Below are 19,848 nucleotides of genomic sequence, written 5' to 3' on the forward strand. Positions count from 1 at the left end.
CTAATTTTAATATGAATTTCATCCAATTTTAATCTTAATTAGACCCGAATCGAATAACATCCGATCTGAAAGATCTCCAAATATATCAAAATTCGAAAGTTGATCCGATTCGAAATTGATCCAATCCGAATCCGAACCTGTTATCAGAATTGCTAGGTCTTTATAACTAAGTATAAAACTTGCTGCTATAAATAATTTTACAAGTCATAATATGTTAACATTAAAATTGAGTCATTTTACATGCAAACTATATATTTTACATGCCTTCAAACTGTAATCTACTACTCTCATGTTTGCTATTTTTGCTCGCATAGAAATTCACCAATTAGTGAAGTCAAGCAATTTGTCAATTTAATTTAATTTGAATAAATATAAAATTCTCCGAACAACAAGAAAACCGCGTAAGCATTTCAAAAGGAAAATGCGGGGCCCATGTGCACTACTAACTCTTAAGCTACAAGTAAACAATCGCCAATCTCATCCAACGGTCACAAATCAAACTAATTATTAATCCTACCCTTCGTCACACCCAATCTTTACCCATTACACAACTAATACACACACTAAAAACACACAGTAATTATCTAATTCCCATTTGCAAAGTCTACAATCTCAGTTCACCTTTCAAGCCTTTTCAAATTCGAAAACACACACAACACACACAGTTCAGATCGGCTTTATTGAAATTTAATTCATTTCAGCTGCTTGAATTATCTCGAATTCGAGATCTATTTATCGATAATGCGAGCGGAGCCAAATCTAGGGTTTTGAATTGAATAATTAAGACATCGGTGAAATTAGCTAGGGTTTAAAAGAGATGTCTAGGGTTTATGATAATTGGGAGAGATTAGTACGCGCTACGTTACGGCGAGAGCAACTCAGGCCTACTGGACAAGGTCATGAGCGAGTTTCTAGTGGAATCGCTGGTGCTGTTCCTGATTCGCTTCAGAAAACTACGAATATCAATGCGATTTTACAGGCTGCTGATGAAATTCAGAATGAGGATCCTAATGTGGCTAGAATTCGTGAGTCCTTTACAATATCGTAATTGATTTGTGTTTTAAGTGTTTTCATGTTTCGTTATAAGTTTGTGCGTGATTTTGTTTGTTAATGCGTGTTAGTGTAATGTTAATTAGCTAGTTTTGTTGTAGTTGATTGTAGAAAGTGAAATTATAAGTGAAATTATGCGGCGAGTTTTGTAAGTGTGATTGTGTGTTTCTGATTGACTATGTGCGGTAGCGTAATGTTAACTAGCTAGTTGTTTGATGTAGTTGATTGTAGAAAGTGGAATTGTAAGGAGTTTTAAGTTGTTTACTAGCTGTGGTATCTTAATTAATTCATTGCGTGTTTCTGTTTGACTATGCGTGTTAACGTGATGTTAATTAGCTATCTGTTCAAGGTAGTTGATTGTAGAAAGTGAAATTTTGTGGAGTTGTAAGTTGTTTACTAGCTTATTGTTATTAATTTGTTGTGTTTTTTCTGTTTGACTATGCGTGTAAGCGTGATGTTAAATAGCTAGTTTTTTGCTATAGTTGATTGTAGAAAGTGAAGTTATGTTGCGAGTTTTAAGTTTTTTACTTGCTATGGCATTGTAACTTAGATTTATGGTTTATGTGTTTATGATATTATCTTTGACTGTGTGCGTTATCGTAATGTTAATTAGCTAGTTATTGGATGTAGTTGATTGTCGGAAGTGAAATTATGTGGGAGTTGCAACTCGTTTACTTTATGATATTGTAATTGATTCGTTATGTATTTCTGTTTAGTTTTTCATGTTAGTCTAATGTTCATTAGCTAATTATTTATTGTAGTTGATTGTAGAAAGTGAAATTAGGTGGCAAGGAGTTGCTCTAAGATATCGTAATTAATTCGATATGTTTTTATGTTTGACTATGTGATTTATTGTAAGGTTATTTAGCTTGTTATTTGTTTTTGCAGTTGATTGAAAAAGTGAAATTATGCGGCGAGAACACTTAGATTGTTTTAAGGACTGATTGTTTTAAGGACTAAAGTGGCCCGAATTTTCTAGAGTTTTGTACCGATCATTGATTATATGTGCGTATGTGTTTTTTTCTGACTGTGTGATTGCGTAGTATTAATCAGCTATCTATATGCTGTGTGTGATCATATTAAGTGAAATCACAGGGTTAGTAAACTTTAATTGTTACAAATTTTGGCTTGTAAAAGTTAACAGATCTAATAGCTTGCATGCAAGCACTATAGCATTTATTCGAGTGTAAAATTTGAAGAGATTTGAAGATATTTGAAGGCATAAAAGTAAAAGAGTTACCAGCAGTATTACATATTTGCACTAGATACACAGTTTTTTTTGTTTAAAGTTATAATGATATAAATAGATAAAATAGTTAGAGGTGGCATCAGATAAGTGGCAGAGGATATATTGCTTTGTCAATTTGCTGATTTTTTTCCCTTTTTTTCCGATGGTGCTTGAATTCAGTGTGTGAGCAAGCATACTCCATGGCGCAAAATTTAGACCCTAACAGTGATGGCAGAGGTGTTTTACAATTTAAGACCGGCCTAATGTCTGTAATCAAGGTACTTTAATACTTGTTATAAGTACAAGAAATTTGGCTATATATATTATCATTAGTGGCATGTTTTTCCTAACTGTAATGTTTCCTTATCTTTCATCTGAAATTAGAGAATAAATTTCCTAATTGCAGCAAAAACTTGCTAAAAAAGATGGGGCTCGAATTGATCGAAATCGTGATGCTGAGCGCTTATGGGATTTTTATCAAAAATACAAGAGACGACACCGGGTAGATGATATTCAAAGAGAGGAACAAAGATACCGTGAATCGGGAACTTTCAGTGCCAACCTGGGAGAGTATGTCTCTACAACATATTTGTGTGGTGAATTTGAATATATTAAACTTGAACGGTGATAGATTAGATTTATTGAACTTAAATATTATGAAGATTTGGTGGAGTATTGTGGAACTCTTAATCCTGTATTCATATCCCATATTTGTTGGATAACTGTGTACAGTTGTATCCGTAATAGGAACATGAAAAATGACTTCTATTAGTACGTAGTGTTGAATCTTCTAAATCAGTACTCAGTGCGATTAGTATGTATTTGCAGATTTGGTTGGGTTTCACTAATGGGAATACTAGGGAAAGAGGGGAAGGTATTAGAAAGTTTTATCGATGACAGCCACACAATGGAAATAGTTGTTCAGATGAACATACAAATATAGGAAAAAAAATTAAGAAGTGGCTCGCTTCTTTGTTCCAAGAGAAGTGACGGCGGTTTGATGTTGTTTTAACCTTAAATCTCAGCTGTAACTAGTCAGGTGTTATCTAAATTTGCTATGAACCACTACTGCAACAGTAACAATCATGGTCGATTCAGTTTTTATAGATGCAGTTTCAGCTCTGCAGCTAATTAAAGTTTAATTTCCATTCTCCAAGTAATAAATTTAAACTAAAACGACGGAATTGATTAGATCTACAATATCTTATTTAGATATATGCATGAAGTAAAAAAATATCGTTGTAATATGAGGTAGGAAACATCAACGATAGTGAATGAAATGGTACTAGACGTTTTACATAGATGAGAGCAAATTGAAAGAACAAAGCTGAAAACTTGGTGATTTGATTCGCACATACAGTTGTTACGTAATTCTGACAGATGAAATTTTAGTGGTATGCCCAATTCAAATATGCGCGCTGTATAAATTACCGTGCACTATTGGTTTTTGGTGCCTTTTTTTACTATAAAGCTACAACCATTGCTAATTCACAACCCTGCATAGCTTAAATGGGTAGCTATTGCGGTGTCGGCCAGGTTCTTTTCTTTTCGTGAATCGTTTTTTCCATCCTAACACTGGTCCACCCCCACCTATTCCTTCTAGTTTGGATATGTTCAGCGATTGAAGCTTATGTGTTCTTTTCTTACTTCCATACAATCATATCCAACTATGGCCGTTAGGATATCATATGCACAACTAATAGATTTACTTGTTTATTAGTTTCTATTTTTCCGTAAAAAATATGGCTTAGCTCTAGGTCTTCATATTTTGTATTAGACCGTTGCAAATTATATCCATCCTTTTGCTGTAGTAATGAGGGGTGATGCCCTAGGAGAAAAGATGATTTATTTTCTACTTGGTTACTGCATATATATTATTTTTCTTCCATTCTCATTCGATCATGTCAATGATTCTTGTTTCAGCTTGGGCCTAAGATCTAATGAGACTAAGAGGGCATTTGCCACCTTGCGGGCCCTTGTGGAGGTTATGGAGTCAATTAGCAAAGAGACTGGTCCTGATGGAGTGGGACAGCTTATAACTGAAGAGGTATCTATTTTTATTTCTAGTGTTTAGTATTTCCTCTGTATGTGCTTGTACATTCTTTTTTAACATGTAGGATGTTGATAGTTTTTCCAATCCTAGTTATAGAGCTCAGAATTCATGTAGTTAGTTTGTCATCCCCATACTTGAGAAGTCAATTTAAACAACCTATTATATGCAAATATTATGTAGCTTGGGTTGTTAATCTGAGATGCTAAATGATTAAGAACATATTTTTTTGCAAAATATGTTCCGGTAACCTTATTCTCATTCTGCCTGCTTCTCCATGTCCTCCCTACCACTAACTTTGTTTTTTTTAATACAGTTAAGAAGGCTGAAAAAAACAGATGCAACATTATCAGCGGAGTTGATACCTTACAATATTGTTCCTCTGGGAGCATCACTAATTACGAATGCTATTGGGTTTTTTCCTGAAGTATGTTTTTGATTTAGTTAAAGTTATTGAACTTCCTTATTTTTTTTCTTTATTCATGCATCTGCGGCAGTCATTAAATTCTGTGGTTATGGCTTATTGGCCTGGTCACACTTTCTTCTGGTAGCTTCATGACTGTTTTATTATATTTAATAGATTTTTGTTGCTTATCTATGCATCTGCAGCTTTATTTCCTTGAACCCTCTCCTCTGTTGTTATATGCAGGTTAAGGGTGCAATATCTGCAATCAGATACACCAATCAATTTCCCCGGCTTCCTAAAGATTTTCAGATTTCTGGACGACGGGAATTAGACATGTTCGATCTCTTGGAATTTGTGTTTGGTTTTCAGGTTGGGGTTCGCCAGACATTTCCTTTTGTTCTCGTGTTTTTAAATGCTATTACTTTAGATCGATGGTCTGTCAAAAAATCTCTCTATAGACATCCGGTTTAAATCTCTAGTATGCATTCTTCTTCACATTTGTATTCAAGTTGTAAACTCTTTTATGTAAATCTTCAGTGCATTTAGAGAGGGACCTTGACATCGATCACTGCCATCTATATCTGTATCTGAAACTAATTCCGACTCCTCACATTTTTTACCTTATCCCCCTAACAACCGCATGTATTGAATATGCTCATACAAGTTATAATATTTAATATCTTCCTCTAGGGACCCATGGAATTTCACAGGCATTTTACCTCTTTTTTAAATATCCAACATACTTCACTTTCCACTATGACCAAATATTATAATATACATGCTATGTTCCTTTTTTAATTTATTTATATGTTACGAAATATTGTTTGATAAATATGGTTTTATTATATTCTCAAAATTTTACTATTATGATTCATCGTATGTATTTATTACAGATTGATACTCTTGATCTTCTATGATGTATGACCAAATAATATGAATAGTATTTTTAAGTAAAATGTCTGTCACTGCATAAATAGTGAATTTTGTAAACTTAAACAGTTATACTTGATCTCCATTCCCACTAATGCTCGTAGCCTCATACTTAAAGATTCCCAATGAAGTTTATTCTACTTACCCATTGGCATATGTTTTATTATATAGGAGCCTTACCTCATTTTCTTGTATTATGATGCAACATTTTTTTAATTGCAAGTGATTCTCCTTTTTCCAGCTCAATACAATAGATCAACCATTTCACTGATTTGTTTGATAGATTTTGTAGACTAAAACATTCTGTGCACTCCCACAAGTAATCTATTTAAAGATTCTTAATAATTTTAATTTTTCATAGTTAGGCAATAGCCAATAGGCATGTTTTTAACATAAAATAAATACTGCCTAATTTTCTCCCATAATAGTGCTGGATTCTACCATCTTTCATGATTTTCTTTTTACCAAATTAAAAAAATGTATATTGATTAGATATTTCACTATTTTGTTTTTTTCCTAATTTTTTGTTTATTTTATTAGAGCAAGTCCAATGCTAGATGCAAAATAGCTTCAGCAGTTGCTATAATTTGGCACCTAAAAGTATAATTTGGCACCAAAAAGTGCTTTTTGGTGCTAATATAGAACTTCAGCTCCAATGCTAGTTGCATTTTGCAACCAAATAATTCCAAATTTAACTAATTTTTAGTCTCTCTTCTTAATTTCATTTAAAGCACACCAATGTACTTTTCATACGTGGTTATTTGATGATGTGGCTAGATGCATATATGCATCCTTGCTTTCACATTTAGAGCCAAGTATGCAGTCATGCATATTTGCATCAAATTTTAGAACCTGTCCGGAGTTGAGTTTTTTAACATTTGGTTCCAAACTATAGAAATAGAACCAACTTTAGCATTGCATTGGACTTGCTCTTATATTTTTATTTCAATTCTAATATGTTCTACAAGTGCAATTTGTGCATATATTTAACTGTTTTTAATGTTAGTGTTTTTAAACAGCAAGTAAAATTAAAAATAATTTGCTCATCACACAAAATTTTATGGATATCCTGCATATCTTTTTGATAGAGCAAGTAATTGTGATTCTTAAAATTTTAAATATATAAAATAATGTATATTATATAATTTTAATTATTGTAGTAGTTTTTAACTTTTTTTAACTTTTTTTAAATAGGAAGTAGCAAAGTGCTGGCACAATTAGTAGTACTTGGTAAAAGAACTGTAAATCATAAAAAAATGCTTTTTAATTTCTTGCCTGAATTTAGTTTTAGCATGTCTTTGCTAGTGCTTCAAAGATTTTAAATCTGTCTACTTTTATCTTGATAATTATCTTTGTTGGCGGAACGAGGTGAAATCAATGAATATCAAGTAACTAATTTAAAAAGTTTCCTTTCTACTATTTTCTGCCTGCATGACGTAGGACTACCTGAATGTTCCATTGGCATATTTATGCTTGTTGGGGAAAGAGGTGTGGGAGCAAAACAATGCTTGCGTGGATGTTAGATTAATGTTTTAGTGGCTAAATCTTCTCGCTTGACATACCTTATTCTTAGCATTATGTTTGTTACTTCTTAGGCCATCTCCAACCATTTATTTATTTTAAAACAACTCTATCTTCAGATTTGACCTTTTTAACCTTATATCACTAATTCTTTTCCAATCAATAATCATTTCTTCAAATATCACTTTAAATTCACTTTTATCTCTATATCCAACAATAAAATTGTACTTTAAACCAATTTCATCTTAATAGATGATAATAAATAATACTTATATTGATATTTAAGTGTCTCTCTCCTTTGCTTTGTCCAAACAGCGTTCCTTTAAATTTGAAGGTGAATAGTTGTTTGCTTTATATATGATGAGAGTCGAGGACTGTCGGAGATGAAATAAGGTGTTTTAACTCTAAATATGAAGATAAGGAAGGTTATAAAGCAAATATTGGATATGCCCTTAGGCTCTTAGTTTAGCTAGCTAGTAATATGTTTTACTATGGAAGTTCTTCAAAACTAAAGCTTTCTTTGGCAAATCGAATTCTGTCCTGAATCATCTGAAGTGTAAATTTGTTTACTTGTGCTCGTAACTTATTGAAAAATGGAATTACCACATTGCGAACTTAATACATGGATAACTTAAATGAAAGTAAATTTTGAATGATACCTCTCGGTTTCATGATTGTATTATTAGCATCAAGGAATATACTATTTTAATACTTAGTCTGCTGTACCTCTCTGGGACTTCTCCTATAGTCTCATGTGCTCCTATGTAGTCCCATATGATGTAAGATTTGTTTTTCTGGTTTTGAAAGTGCTCCTTTGTATCTTTGCATGGTAGAAGCCAGACAATTAGTCTCATATCAACTTATTATATTCAGGCTTGGTTACATCACTTCTATTTTATGATTATCCATCATCTTATCTGTTAGGAGTTGAAAAAAAGTTTAATGCTAATTAATTTCCTATCTACTTAGTTTAAAACATATTTATTTGCAGCAAGACAACATAAGGAATCAACGTGAGAATGTCATAATGATTATTGCAAATGCACAATCAAGACTTGGCATACCCACTGAATCTGATCCTGTAAGTTATATATTTACTCTGACTTAAAATATAATGATGAGTTTTCCATTTCTGTATTGATTTGTTTTGCAACTAAATGGGTGTTGTGATCTTAGAGTTTTTCTCTTGTAGATTCTGGTTTTTGCCTGACAATCTTTTTAACTGGCAGAAAATAGATGAAAAAGCTGTTACTGAGGTTTTCTTGAAAGTCCTGGATAACTACATTAAATGGTGCAAATATTTGCGGATCCGGCTTGTATGGAATAGGTAGTCTTTGCATTCTGTTGCTTGACAAACACAGGGATCCCTTTTTAACATTTACTGTTTTTCGGCAGTTTGGAAGCAATCAACAGGGACAGAAAGCTTTTTCTTGTCTCCCTTTACTTTCTCATTTGGGGGGAGGCTGCCAATGTTCGTTTTCTGCCTGAATGCATTTGCTATATATTCCACCAGGTACGCCCTTCTAATTATGGCTGGTTTTCTTTACTCAATTTTTCTTCCTCTGCGAATTTTGTATGCTTGTTTAAGTCGTTTTATATTGTTGCCTATTTCAAATTTTACTTTCCATTACACTGACATAAAATCCTTATGGTGGTCATTTGAGTATGATATGTCAGTGTGAAATCAAGTAAATAAAACAAGTTTATTACCTGCCTTCCTCTTCATATTTTGAAGAAACGAATTTATGTCTTAAAATTAAGTAACCTCTATGTCCTCTTTCACCGTTTTAACTTCTAATATGCTTTAAAAATGTAAATGCCGATTCTGTATTCAATATCTTATAAATTATATGACACAATAGTTGTACTGTATTGGGGGAGGGATCCATTGCCATGGAATTTACTCTTCTGGAGTATACTGTATTGGGAACAAAGTATTTCTGTGATTGGTTATGCTAATAAGATGTATTATAGAAAGCTACTACCCTTGAAGTTCTTGGTGCTGGCTATATTTAGAAACTGGTAAATCTTATATATATATATTTGTACTTGTTTTGACTATGCATTCTTAAAATTACATTATGGAATTTGAACAAATTGATTCTTAAAATTGAATTGTGGAATTTGAACAAAGAGCATGTACATTGTTGTGTGAAGGCTATTTACATGTGGCTTCTAATCAAACTGTTTGTAAAATACGGCATCTGTGTATATTTAGACTTAAAAATGCTTACCTTGTAAAAAAAAACTTAAAATACAGATGGCAAAGGAGCTGGATGCAATCTTAGATCATGGAGAAGCTAATCCTGCTGCCAGCTGTATCGGTGAAAACAATTCAGTCTCCTATCTTCAGCATGTCATCTCTCCAATATACAATACAATTTCAAAGGTAAGGGAATTCTTCATAGCTATATTACCCTTGTTACTGTAGTATTTTTTACTTTCACATTATATTCCAACCTTATGGATTAATGAATTTACATCTGTTTATTCTGAAAAATATAAATTCCCATGCCACCACCATCCTGATATTAACAAAAAAGCAGATAATAGTTATGAAATTCTGAATGTAATTTAGTTAAATTTTAAATTTTTAGCCTAACTATAGAGTATTATTACTAAGCTATCAGTTTAGTTTTAAAAATGGACTTTTTGATAAAAGAATCTCTTATCTGATGCTCCACCCGTCTCATATTCCTTGGCTTGTTTGACTTTTTGTGGTCAAATTGACCAAAATTTGACCACAAATTACGTGTATTATGTAGTTATGAAGGAACTATTAAAATTATACTATTAGGATGTATATATAACCTACTTTAAAATGTGTCTTTTTGATTTATGAAATTGTTAAAGAATAATATGTAAATTTTAGTCAAAGTTTGGTCAATTTGACAGCAAAAAGTCAAAGAAGCGAGGAATTTGGGACGGAGGTGGTAAATGTTTTTATTTTTTTCAAAAAAATAGTAGTAGTTATTTGATTATAAGTGTAGTATGTTAAATATCAAGTGTTACAGTAAATTGTAGAATGTTTATTTCATGCGCTCAGCCTCAAAATGGATATGTAGGGAGTAGCAACACAAATATATTCTATAAACAAGAAAGTTGACATTTTAAAATAAATTAAACTCTATGATGTACCATTCCAAGCGCCTTTCAGGTTTCAGTAAAGAGTAATACTTATGATTTAAACGAGGACATGGTAACTTGCTTCATGAACCTTTCGGCTTTCAGTAAAGAGTAATTGATATCGTGTCTAGCTTTCCGGTACAGTTTACTGAACTGGTGTAGGATTAAGGTTTATTTGCATTGAGTATTCAGTTATGATGTTAAAAGTAACTTCTTAGTGTTTTCGGTTTACTAAACTGGTGTCGTTGCATCAAGCTTACAAGTTATGATGTTTAGAGGAACTTATATGTGTTTTTCTGTAGACTGTTTCTATGTATCTAATTGTATTATTAATGTAATGTACAGGAAGCTGAAAGAAACAATAATGGAAAAGCCGCACATTCAGAATGGAGAAATTATGACGACTTCAATGAATACTTCTGGTATTTGTCTTAATTCTTTGTCTCATTTATAATGATTCCTTTTTAAATGGAAGTACAGTTCTATTTATTATTGATGCTATGTGTGTCTGCAGGTCACCTTCCTGCTTTAAGTTAGGTTGGCCTATGAAGAAGGATTCAGCTTTTCTTTTTGAGCCTAAAAAGAGGAAACGGGTAAGTTCTTAATTACTATTTGATTGATGATGTATGCAGATTTGTTGCTTACTTTCGCCATGCATATACCCTTTTCTTGGACAATTGAGTAAAATTATCACGTGAGTGGTAAGAAATTTGTAAAATCATCCTAAATTGGCAAAGTACATAAAATAGAGTCCAAGCCGCTTTAGCATTTATTTTTGAAGATGAAACAATTAGATTAGGTTTCACCGACAGGCGACAAGAAGGGAGAGACCTAATTGTTGAAAGCACGAGTACTCTTTCCTGAACAAGAACCTCATACTGTTTCAAAACGTTGCCCTGATAGTTAATATGGTTTGCTGGTCATTGGCCGACTTCAATTCTGCTAATGGTTAAATATTATATCAATGTTTGCTAGGTAGCACAGGCGTGGCACCCAAGCGCCGTATTGCGTACTGGGTGCGTTTCGGGTGTGGCGGTCCGGATGGGTGCGGCCGGGTGCGCCACCCGGCGTATCCCAGTATTTGTCCGGGGGGATTCATTGGGGTTACCGTAGGGGAATAGGCAGGGGTAGTTTTTGTAATTTTTCGGTCAAATAAAAAACAAGACTTAATACCCCCAAATCAGATTTGAGCCCTAATTACAAACAAGACTTAAATCGGGAGCATACATTGCCAGCGTCTTCCTCGATCTCCGGCCATCTTCTCTGTACTTTTATTAGAAACGACTATATATACACACTGTATGAACTATTAAACAGTGATATATTGGGGGAAGAGACAAATAAATAAAATATTAAATTGTAGATAATGTATATGCTCAGTCATTCGGTGGGTGTGGAGGGCACAGAGTTTTAGTAAACAATAGACTATTATAAACATTGAGTGGAGAAGTTTTAAGAGCACATGTTTCAGTTGATAATTTTTAATAATAAAGTCGTACGAGACATCTATTCTGAAGTTGACGTCTTTATTATACATTATTCTCGATTAAAAATACATCTATTTAATATTATCCTTTAATAAATATTAAATTAATATATAAATTTCTTATATATATATAAATATTAATATTATATTATACCATATCCCGCCGCACCCGAATCCCCATATTTTGAAATTTGTCAAATTTACGTATCCCCGCACTATGTATTCCCGCACCCGCATCCATTCTTACTAGATGTTTTGTGAAGGTGTTATCTATTTTGGTTTAATAACTTACAAGTATCTGTTTGTGAGATAAATTTCGCAAAGCTTTTACTTATTTATTCTTTTTAGAAGCACTAAGGTGTTACGAGCTTTGTTTTAACTTAATTAAGATATGCCTCGAAGTATCTGGTGGCACCATTTAACTTTATAGTTATCGCCTAGGAAGCAGGGGTGCGCCACCCTACTGACGAACTGCGCATGAAGTACTTAAGGGGTGCGGGTGCGTTCGGGGGTGCGGCTGGACACGTACGGGGTGCGCCACGCGGCGTGTCCCCGTATTTGTCAGATTGGATTCGCGGGGTGCTGGAAGAGGGTTTCAGGAAGTGTATAATTCGTTATTTTTTTTTGACTTCCAATCAAACTAAACACCACTCACTTACCAGTTTCAGAGCCTTAATTTGAACTATGAGAGGAGAGAGAGGAGAGGCAAGAAGAGGCGACCAGTTCGTTCCTTCATCGTCTCGATAGTTGAAACTCTTACCTCTGTCTTGTATAATTGAAATTTTGAAATAGAGATGTGTGCATAGGTGTGAGGTGTATGTATATGTGTAATATTTTTGAGCTGGTATAAGTAGTATAGTACATATGTTAGGTGAAGTTAACATGGGCTGCACACATTCCTAGTTAATATAAAATTATATTACTTAAATTGAGTGGACATGAGTTTGTGGGTGTCTATGCAATTGAAATTTCAAAGTAATAAACACCGTACACAAGCATTTTACAGTGAAAATAAACTGAATTTAGAATTATAAAAAATCTATAATTATTGATTTGAATAAAAAGTATATTAAATTCAATTAAAACAATATTCTATTAAAAATTTATTTAACATATATATTATATATATTTAAAACAATATTTTATTATGACGTATCCCGACACACCCGAATCCCCATATTTTAAAATTTGCCAAATTTACATATCCGCTTACTACACACCCGCACTCGTGCTTCTTAGGTTATCGCCTAATTGTTTTTTGTTAAATACTACTCCCTTAGCCCCCCCCAATTGTTATTGTTATTGTTCGTGAGAGAGTTTCCAACACAAATCTTAAGATGAATATAAAGTATGGTTCTATAATTTTTTTTAATTTTTATTTCTGAATAAAATTAAATGTTTAAATTTTTATTCAGAAAAAGAAAAATTAAAAAATAAGTTATAGAACTATACTTTATATTTATCTTAAAATGCATGCGGGACACTCTCTCGGGTTGGGGGGTGGGGGTGGAGGGGGTATGTTTTACTTGTGAAAAATCATACACATTGTTTGGGACTTGTTCCCTATGTGTTCTCTTACATCTTTGTTCTGAATTTTTATTATTATTATATTATATAATCTACTTTGGCAGACTGGAAAAAGCTCATTTGTTGAGCATCGAACGTTCTTACATTTATATCGTAGTTTCCATCGTTTGTGGATATTTTTGGCTGTGATGTTCCAGGTAATATCTTATGTGTCTATTAGTTGATGTTTTATCAATCCTTTTAAACTGTTTGGTGCTTGATATTATTTTTGTGTTGCTGTTTTCTCTTACTTCAGGCATTGACAATAATAGCCTTTAATAAAGGAACGATAAACCGTAATACATTTATAACCCTGCTTAGCATTGGTCCAACTTTTGCTATCATGAACTTTGCTGAGAGTAAGTACATCTTTTGTTTCACCCTCTAAATATTTAATCTGTTCACCGGAGGATAATTTTATTTTGTTGGTTGTAGGTTGCTTAGATGTCATGCTTATGTTCGGGGCCTACAGTACTGCAAGATTTATGGCTATTTCAAGGCTGTTTTTTAGATTTTTTTGGGGTGCCTTAAGCTCTGGAGTTGTGACATACCTATATGTGTAAGTGTGTGATCTGCTATAATCTGTTGGTGTTTGTTAGTATCCTTATATTTTGCTGTTACTTTTGGTGTGTGTTGTTGCATCTATCTAGCATTGCTTTATCATATATAGTTTTTCTGGATGAAGATATTGATTAGATTATTCGTATTGTCATTTCAGGAAAGTTTTGGATGAAAGGAATAGGACGAACTCAGACTCATACTATTTCCGAATCTATTTACTAGTATTGGGAGTTTACGCTGGTGTCCGCATGGTATTTGCGGTGCTGCTTAAACTTCCTTGCTGCCATGCTTTGTCTGCAATGTCTGATCAATCGTTCTTTCAATTTTTCAAGTGGATTTATCAGGTAGTAATCAATTGTTTTACTTTGCGGGAAACTTCAGCTCAATTGCATGTAAGTAAATTCCAAACTGATTAACAAATCTGTTGACATATTCAGGAGCGATATTTTGTTGGTCGTGGTCTTTATGAAAGTACTAGTGACTATTTAAGGTCAATTCTTTTCCACTTCAATGAGCTTCTAATATTATTTTCATTGTTGGTTTCTCGGGCTGCATTTACTCTTGTTTTTGCTTTTGATATTTGCACTTGCATTTTCACTACCATAACACTAATTATTTGTAAGTGGTACATGAGTTGTAAAATTCTCTTTCATTGCATATTTGTAGTTATTTATGTTAATCCGCAAATACTAAAACTGTTGTGGACATGTTTGTAGAATGAAGGTGGTTGAAATTTATATTATTAATAGCTGTTGATAGTGAAATAGCTAACTCTAAATTTTGTACTCCCTCTCTCCGATATTAAACGTAAGAAACATACTTGTAGACATTATTTTTTTTGTGTTTTCTGTTATCTACAAAAGTTTAAATACAAAACAAAAAAACTATAAAATGTCTACAAGTGTGTATATTACAAGCGTGGAAATGCGTGAAAAATCTTTTAAACATACTTGTACAATTGCTGTTGCACTTGTTAATCTTTTATAAATGAGTACGTTTATTGCGGAAATGCGTGCAAAACATACTTGTACTATTTCCGATGCACTTGTGGGTGTCGTTACGGATGCCTTTTTAAGTTACTTACCTCTCATTACTGTTCTTATTATTTTTAATATATCTAGTTCACTTTAGAGTGCGAAGGAGTTAAGCTATCCTAGAACTTCGCTATAAATAATTTAAAATAATTGTCTATATTCTGTGGATGTAATGAAGCCGAAAAGCATACCTTAGTGAAGAATGTGAAAGTAAGATGGTCGATTTATATCATGGGACACATTCTTTGATCTTTCCTTACAGGACAGGTTGTTTGATTCTTTGAATTGTCTGCTTTGGAGGTGTTTGGAATTTGTGACATTTATCTATCTTATGTCTGAATTTATGTGGTACATTTTTGGATGAGCGGGTTTGTACACAAGTTAGTATACTATATCAGGAACAAAGGCTGCTTACATTAATTTTTTGTGCCCTGCGGGATTTTCTGTAAACACTCAAAAAAGGATAGTTCAAACCTCAACTGAATAGGTGGTGTACAAGTGGGCTAGAAAACAATATTACTTGGTGCATGGATTATTTTTGTTTTGTGTCGAGTTGAATAATAGTAAGATATGACTTGCCTTCATAAAACTATCAAAGAATTATATTGTAATAGCAGTGTTTTTTAAGGATGCGCCGTTATGTTGTTACAGGCGTTGAGATTTAAAAAGTTCTAGGTGTTTTAATTTGTTGCAGGTATGTGATGTTTTGGTTGGTGATCTTCGCTTGCAAGTTTACCTTCGCTTATTTTCTTCAGGCAAGTCACGAGTCATAATTCGGGCGATGCATTCCCTATCAGCAAATTCAACAATCTGATGAAATTGAAACCACTGTTTGACATATTTATTGGTAATTTGGTATTAACTTTTGCAGATTAGACCATTAGTCAACCCAACCAATATTATTGTGGACCTTCCCTCGTTGGAGTACTCATGGCACGACTTAATCTCCAAAAGTAAGTTAAATCTTGATAATCTGGTAGGTTGGTGGTCACTTGTTTTTGTAATTTAGTAATGTTTCGTATTGAATTGCTTTTTACTAAATAACATGTTTCTTGGTATAGTGACTGGGGTTTGAATTAATTTTTACTGAGTAATTTTTTTTGTAGGTGTGATATGTATAGAACATTTGTAAAACTCAGGATTGTGAAGTATTTAGATTTAGGTATACAATGAATGAGGAGGGGTAGAATATTTCTTATTGCTTATTAGGAAGCCAAAACTGTTTGTCGATGATTTTTAATTACAGGATATGATACTATACTTGTTTGCATGTTCATAGATATTTGATTGTGATGCTGCACCTTAGTAGATTTTTCCTACACAAATTTAGTCGGTGGACATTTTTCTTTTCATGTGACCTGTTCCCGAACTTGTATCATTCTGTGAGCCTAAATCGGGTGTTGGTTGGTCATACACGGTTATTGTTGTTAGGCAGTTGGGTGTTGATTGAGGGTATTGAGGAAGATGGAGTTTTAGTCTTTTAGATGACTAGGGGAAAATGTAATGTAAAAACAAGATAAATCATTATATTTAGATGACATATAACAGATATGGAATGACATACCTTCTCTACAGGCTGTTAAGACTTGGTTGAGAAATAGTTTCTCGATGAAAGACTTAGGCGATGCTACCTATATATGGTATTCTATATATACGTTGTAGTAATATCATAAGTCATAACCTATGTTTGACTTGCAATTATTTGTTTATCTGCAGATAATAACAACGTGCTGACAATTGTATGCCTGTGGGCTCCTGTTGTAGCAGTGAGTATCCTTATCCATTCTTCAAAATTTTATAAGATAGAAAGAATGTGATTTACCGATGTAGCTCACGGAGAAAGAGAAGTCAGATTCAGGGTGTCATAGCTGCCTTCAGTGATTAGTCTATTACCCAAACGAGCTTTAAATATTTCAGCTGTTCAGTTCCTGAACCTCATCACTTCTAATTTTGATTTGGTAATATATTCCCGAAGTTAAGTAGATGAGAGTTAACAATTTCAGGTTCAAACAACTGTAACTAGTGCTATCTATATAATTAATGTGCACCTTCCATATTCCTTCTTAAAACTGAAATTTACTAGTCTTCTTTATCCTCTTTTTATCTATATATGAAACTTTCACTGCCTGCCGACTCTACAAACTATTGCAAATCACCAGCCATAATGGTATACGTTAAAAATCACCTCGTTATACCTGAAATCACTATAGCCATTGGTTTCTACATTGTAGATTATGTGATGTGTTTGTATCTTAATTAAAGTTTGTGCTTGAACACACACCTATATCTATGTGCACCGGTAAAGCTTAAAGATCTGCACAGAGTAACTTGTTCTGTTATTTATCTTCAATTTTCCAGATCTATCTCATGGATATATATATATGGTACACTCTTCTCTCTGCAATTGTCGGTGGTGTAATGGGTGCACGGGCTCGGCTAGGCGAGGTAAGCATCATCATTTTTTGTGATTTTTATTAATCTCACATTATTTTACTTAACATGAAATATCTATAGATCTAGTTTATCAGTTTATTCAACTCCAAGTTGGGTTTCGCAGATTCGTTCAATTGAAATGGTTCATAAACGCTTTGAGAGCTTTCCAGAAGCCTTTGTTAAAAACCTTGTTTCATCAAACACAAAGAGGTGAGCATTTTCTTGATGTAATTATCTTTCATATCTTCTTTCACATGTGGGTGAGCATTAATGTCTGAGGACCATTTTTATTTCACATGTGGGTTGTGAAGGAGCTGGGTAGACCCTGTAGCTTAGTATGTGTGTGTTGATAAAGCCCAATAACACGTAACAAGTGGTAATTTAACCCCGGTTAACAATTTTTTCTAGAAGGTGTAGGGTTACTCGAAGCTACTCTTTCATATATCTTTACCATTATCAGTAGTTCATGAGTTGTTGCAAGTGCAAATCACTGCAACTTACAGGAAGCCTTACCTGTTGAATTTTGTTGACATGCTGATAGTTTTTCCAACCTCTTTCAGTCATCAGAAGCTTTGCAAGTTGGTTAAAAACTAGGATGCCGTCTTAAGTGATTATATAAGTCTATAAATGAAAGTCAATGTTTTTTTGAAGCGTCACAGATTATAATTTTAGTAATTTTGATTTAAATGGTCTGGTTAGTTTACGAAGGCTGTAGATAAGCTACCAAGGTATCTTCACTCTTCAGAAACCTAATATTATCCATCCTATTTTATCTCATGCTGAAATGCTATTTTATTTTATACTTACATAATTAACAGATAAAAAACATAAGCCCCGTTTTATGTTGTACATTGGAGCTAATTTGGTAAATGTGGAGCTTATTTGAAAGTTCCCTATAATTATACGGGCACCAAATATATGTAGTAAGATACATTGAGTTTCTAGTTCACTGAGGACATTTTTTGTAATGTGATCGTAACAGGATGCCTTTCAGCAGACAAACATCTCAGGTTAGTAATGTTATTTTCTGTTTTTTCCCCAGTAAATTAGTATAAGAAATGAATTATATTTGTGTCTACTGAATCACAATACATGAGTGTATAAGAAATGATATTGATTAGTGTCTTCCGGCTAATAAGGGGCTAATACTTTATCTCTTAAAGAAGATAATAAATACAATGAGGAAACTATCCAATAATACTGTCAAAATACTTGTAATGGTAAGTTCAGATCTTTGGCTTGGTGGTTCCACCTTTAAAGAGCTTGTAGAGGCTATACCATCTCTTTAAATTCAGTTGTACATGTTACTATATATTTGAAATTCTGATGCTACTTGGGATATATAAATACAGACAGCTAATAAGATACTATTGTTGTTATCGCCTCTTTGGATGTCTAACAATCAACTGGTGCTACAGTTCTGATGTACATTGTTAAGTAATCTTATAAAATAATGGTTAAAGTATGAAGTGATCTTAGAAAATGGTAGTTCATTTAATTATCTTTCTGGTACAGAATTTTTTAGATGATAGTGTATCTCCGTTGCCTGTTCCTGTTTTTTGTTATCTAATGCCTCCGTAAGTAGGTCTGTGGTGTAAACGTTTACTAGAGTTAATTGTGGCATCTAAAGATCTACTAATCGATATCTGTGGGTGTTTTGGACTTCATAACCTTGCAATTTGTTTAGTTGGGATCCAGTATTTGCTTTTCTAAAACATCTAAAATTTTGTTGCTGGATTATTATTTCATGGTTATTTAGGCTTCTGAAGATACCAACAAGTCTAATGCAGCACTATTTTCCCCATTTTGGAATGAGATAATCAAAAGTCTGCGTGAAGAAGATTACATAAGTAATAGGTAAATAAGTGATGTATGTTTGATATTAATTTTAGTACTCGCTGAAAAATATAATAGTTCTTTGTGTTGTAAATACTAGACCTTCATATCTTGGGCTAGCCATTGCTCTACATTTTTGTGCATTTGTTATAGCAAAGGTGTTAATTTTTACAAGCAATTGCTTTTATTCAGAGAGATGGACTTGCTGTCTATGCCTAGTAATGCCGGTAGCTTAAGATTAGTTCAGTGGCCGTTGTTTCTTCTAAGCAGTAAGGTAAAAATTTCTCTATGTTTCCTTCAGCTTTCTATTTAGTGACTCAAATGTTTGGTTCCTGTGTGTTTAGTATTCAATTTTTGTACAGATCTTGTTGGCAATTGATTTAGCCTTGGACTGCAAGGATACTCAAGCAGATCTTTGGAATAGAATATGCAGGGATGAATACATGGCATATGCTGTTCAAGAATGCTACTATAGTATTGAAAAAATTTTGTATTCTCTGGTTGATGGAGAAGGAAGACTATGGTATGAGTCTCTGCAGTCACACTTATTGTGAACAATTTCACAAATTTAAACCTTTCTGTGCTAATCGCTGGCTTCATGCACATGGTACTTCTTGGCAG

The 19,848-nt window shown here is 33.3% G+C and overlaps 1 protein-coding gene across 1 annotated transcript in view; it reads left to right on the forward strand.

The window, feature by feature from the left end:
* The first annotated feature begins 533 nt into the window (after nucleotides 1-533).
* The window catches only part of LOC141717618 (callose synthase 10), a 36,271-nt gene continuing 16,956 nt past the window's right edge, over nucleotides 534-19,848 (forward strand). The window contains exons 1-26 of the mRNA XM_074519770.1: nucleotides 534-1,025; nucleotides 2,459-2,556; nucleotides 2,685-2,848; nucleotides 4,202-4,325; nucleotides 4,645-4,755; nucleotides 4,978-5,103; nucleotides 8,177-8,266; nucleotides 8,415-8,512; nucleotides 8,581-8,698; nucleotides 9,446-9,574; nucleotides 10,657-10,733; nucleotides 10,826-10,904; nucleotides 13,429-13,521; nucleotides 13,620-13,722; nucleotides 13,799-13,922; nucleotides 14,082-14,268; nucleotides 14,362-14,414; nucleotides 15,653-15,713; nucleotides 15,830-15,911; nucleotides 16,675-16,724; nucleotides 17,317-17,403; nucleotides 17,516-17,601; nucleotides 18,374-18,401; nucleotides 19,151-19,248; nucleotides 19,420-19,501; nucleotides 19,590-19,750. Of these exons, the coding sequence (XP_074375871.1) occupies nucleotides 818-1,025; nucleotides 2,459-2,556; nucleotides 2,685-2,848; nucleotides 4,202-4,325; nucleotides 4,645-4,755; nucleotides 4,978-5,103; nucleotides 8,177-8,266; nucleotides 8,415-8,512; nucleotides 8,581-8,698; nucleotides 9,446-9,574; nucleotides 10,657-10,733; nucleotides 10,826-10,904; nucleotides 13,429-13,521; nucleotides 13,620-13,722; nucleotides 13,799-13,922; nucleotides 14,082-14,268; nucleotides 14,362-14,414; nucleotides 15,653-15,713; nucleotides 15,830-15,911; nucleotides 16,675-16,724; nucleotides 17,317-17,403; nucleotides 17,516-17,601; nucleotides 18,374-18,401; nucleotides 19,151-19,248; nucleotides 19,420-19,501; nucleotides 19,590-19,750 (2,717 nt within the window). The 5' untranslated portion in view covers nucleotides 534-817. The remainder of the gene's footprint in view (nucleotides 1,026-2,458; nucleotides 2,557-2,684; nucleotides 2,849-4,201; nucleotides 4,326-4,644; nucleotides 4,756-4,977; nucleotides 5,104-8,176; nucleotides 8,267-8,414; nucleotides 8,513-8,580; nucleotides 8,699-9,445; nucleotides 9,575-10,656; nucleotides 10,734-10,825; nucleotides 10,905-13,428; nucleotides 13,522-13,619; nucleotides 13,723-13,798; nucleotides 13,923-14,081; nucleotides 14,269-14,361; nucleotides 14,415-15,652; nucleotides 15,714-15,829; nucleotides 15,912-16,674; nucleotides 16,725-17,316; nucleotides 17,404-17,515; nucleotides 17,602-18,373; nucleotides 18,402-19,150; nucleotides 19,249-19,419; nucleotides 19,502-19,589; nucleotides 19,751-19,848) is intronic.

Source organism: Apium graveolens, chromosome 4 (genome assembly GCF_009905375.1).
Source record: "Apium graveolens cultivar Ventura chromosome 4, ASM990537v1, whole genome shotgun sequence".
NCBI lineage: Eukaryota > Viridiplantae > Streptophyta > Magnoliopsida > Apiales > Apiaceae > Apium > Apium graveolens.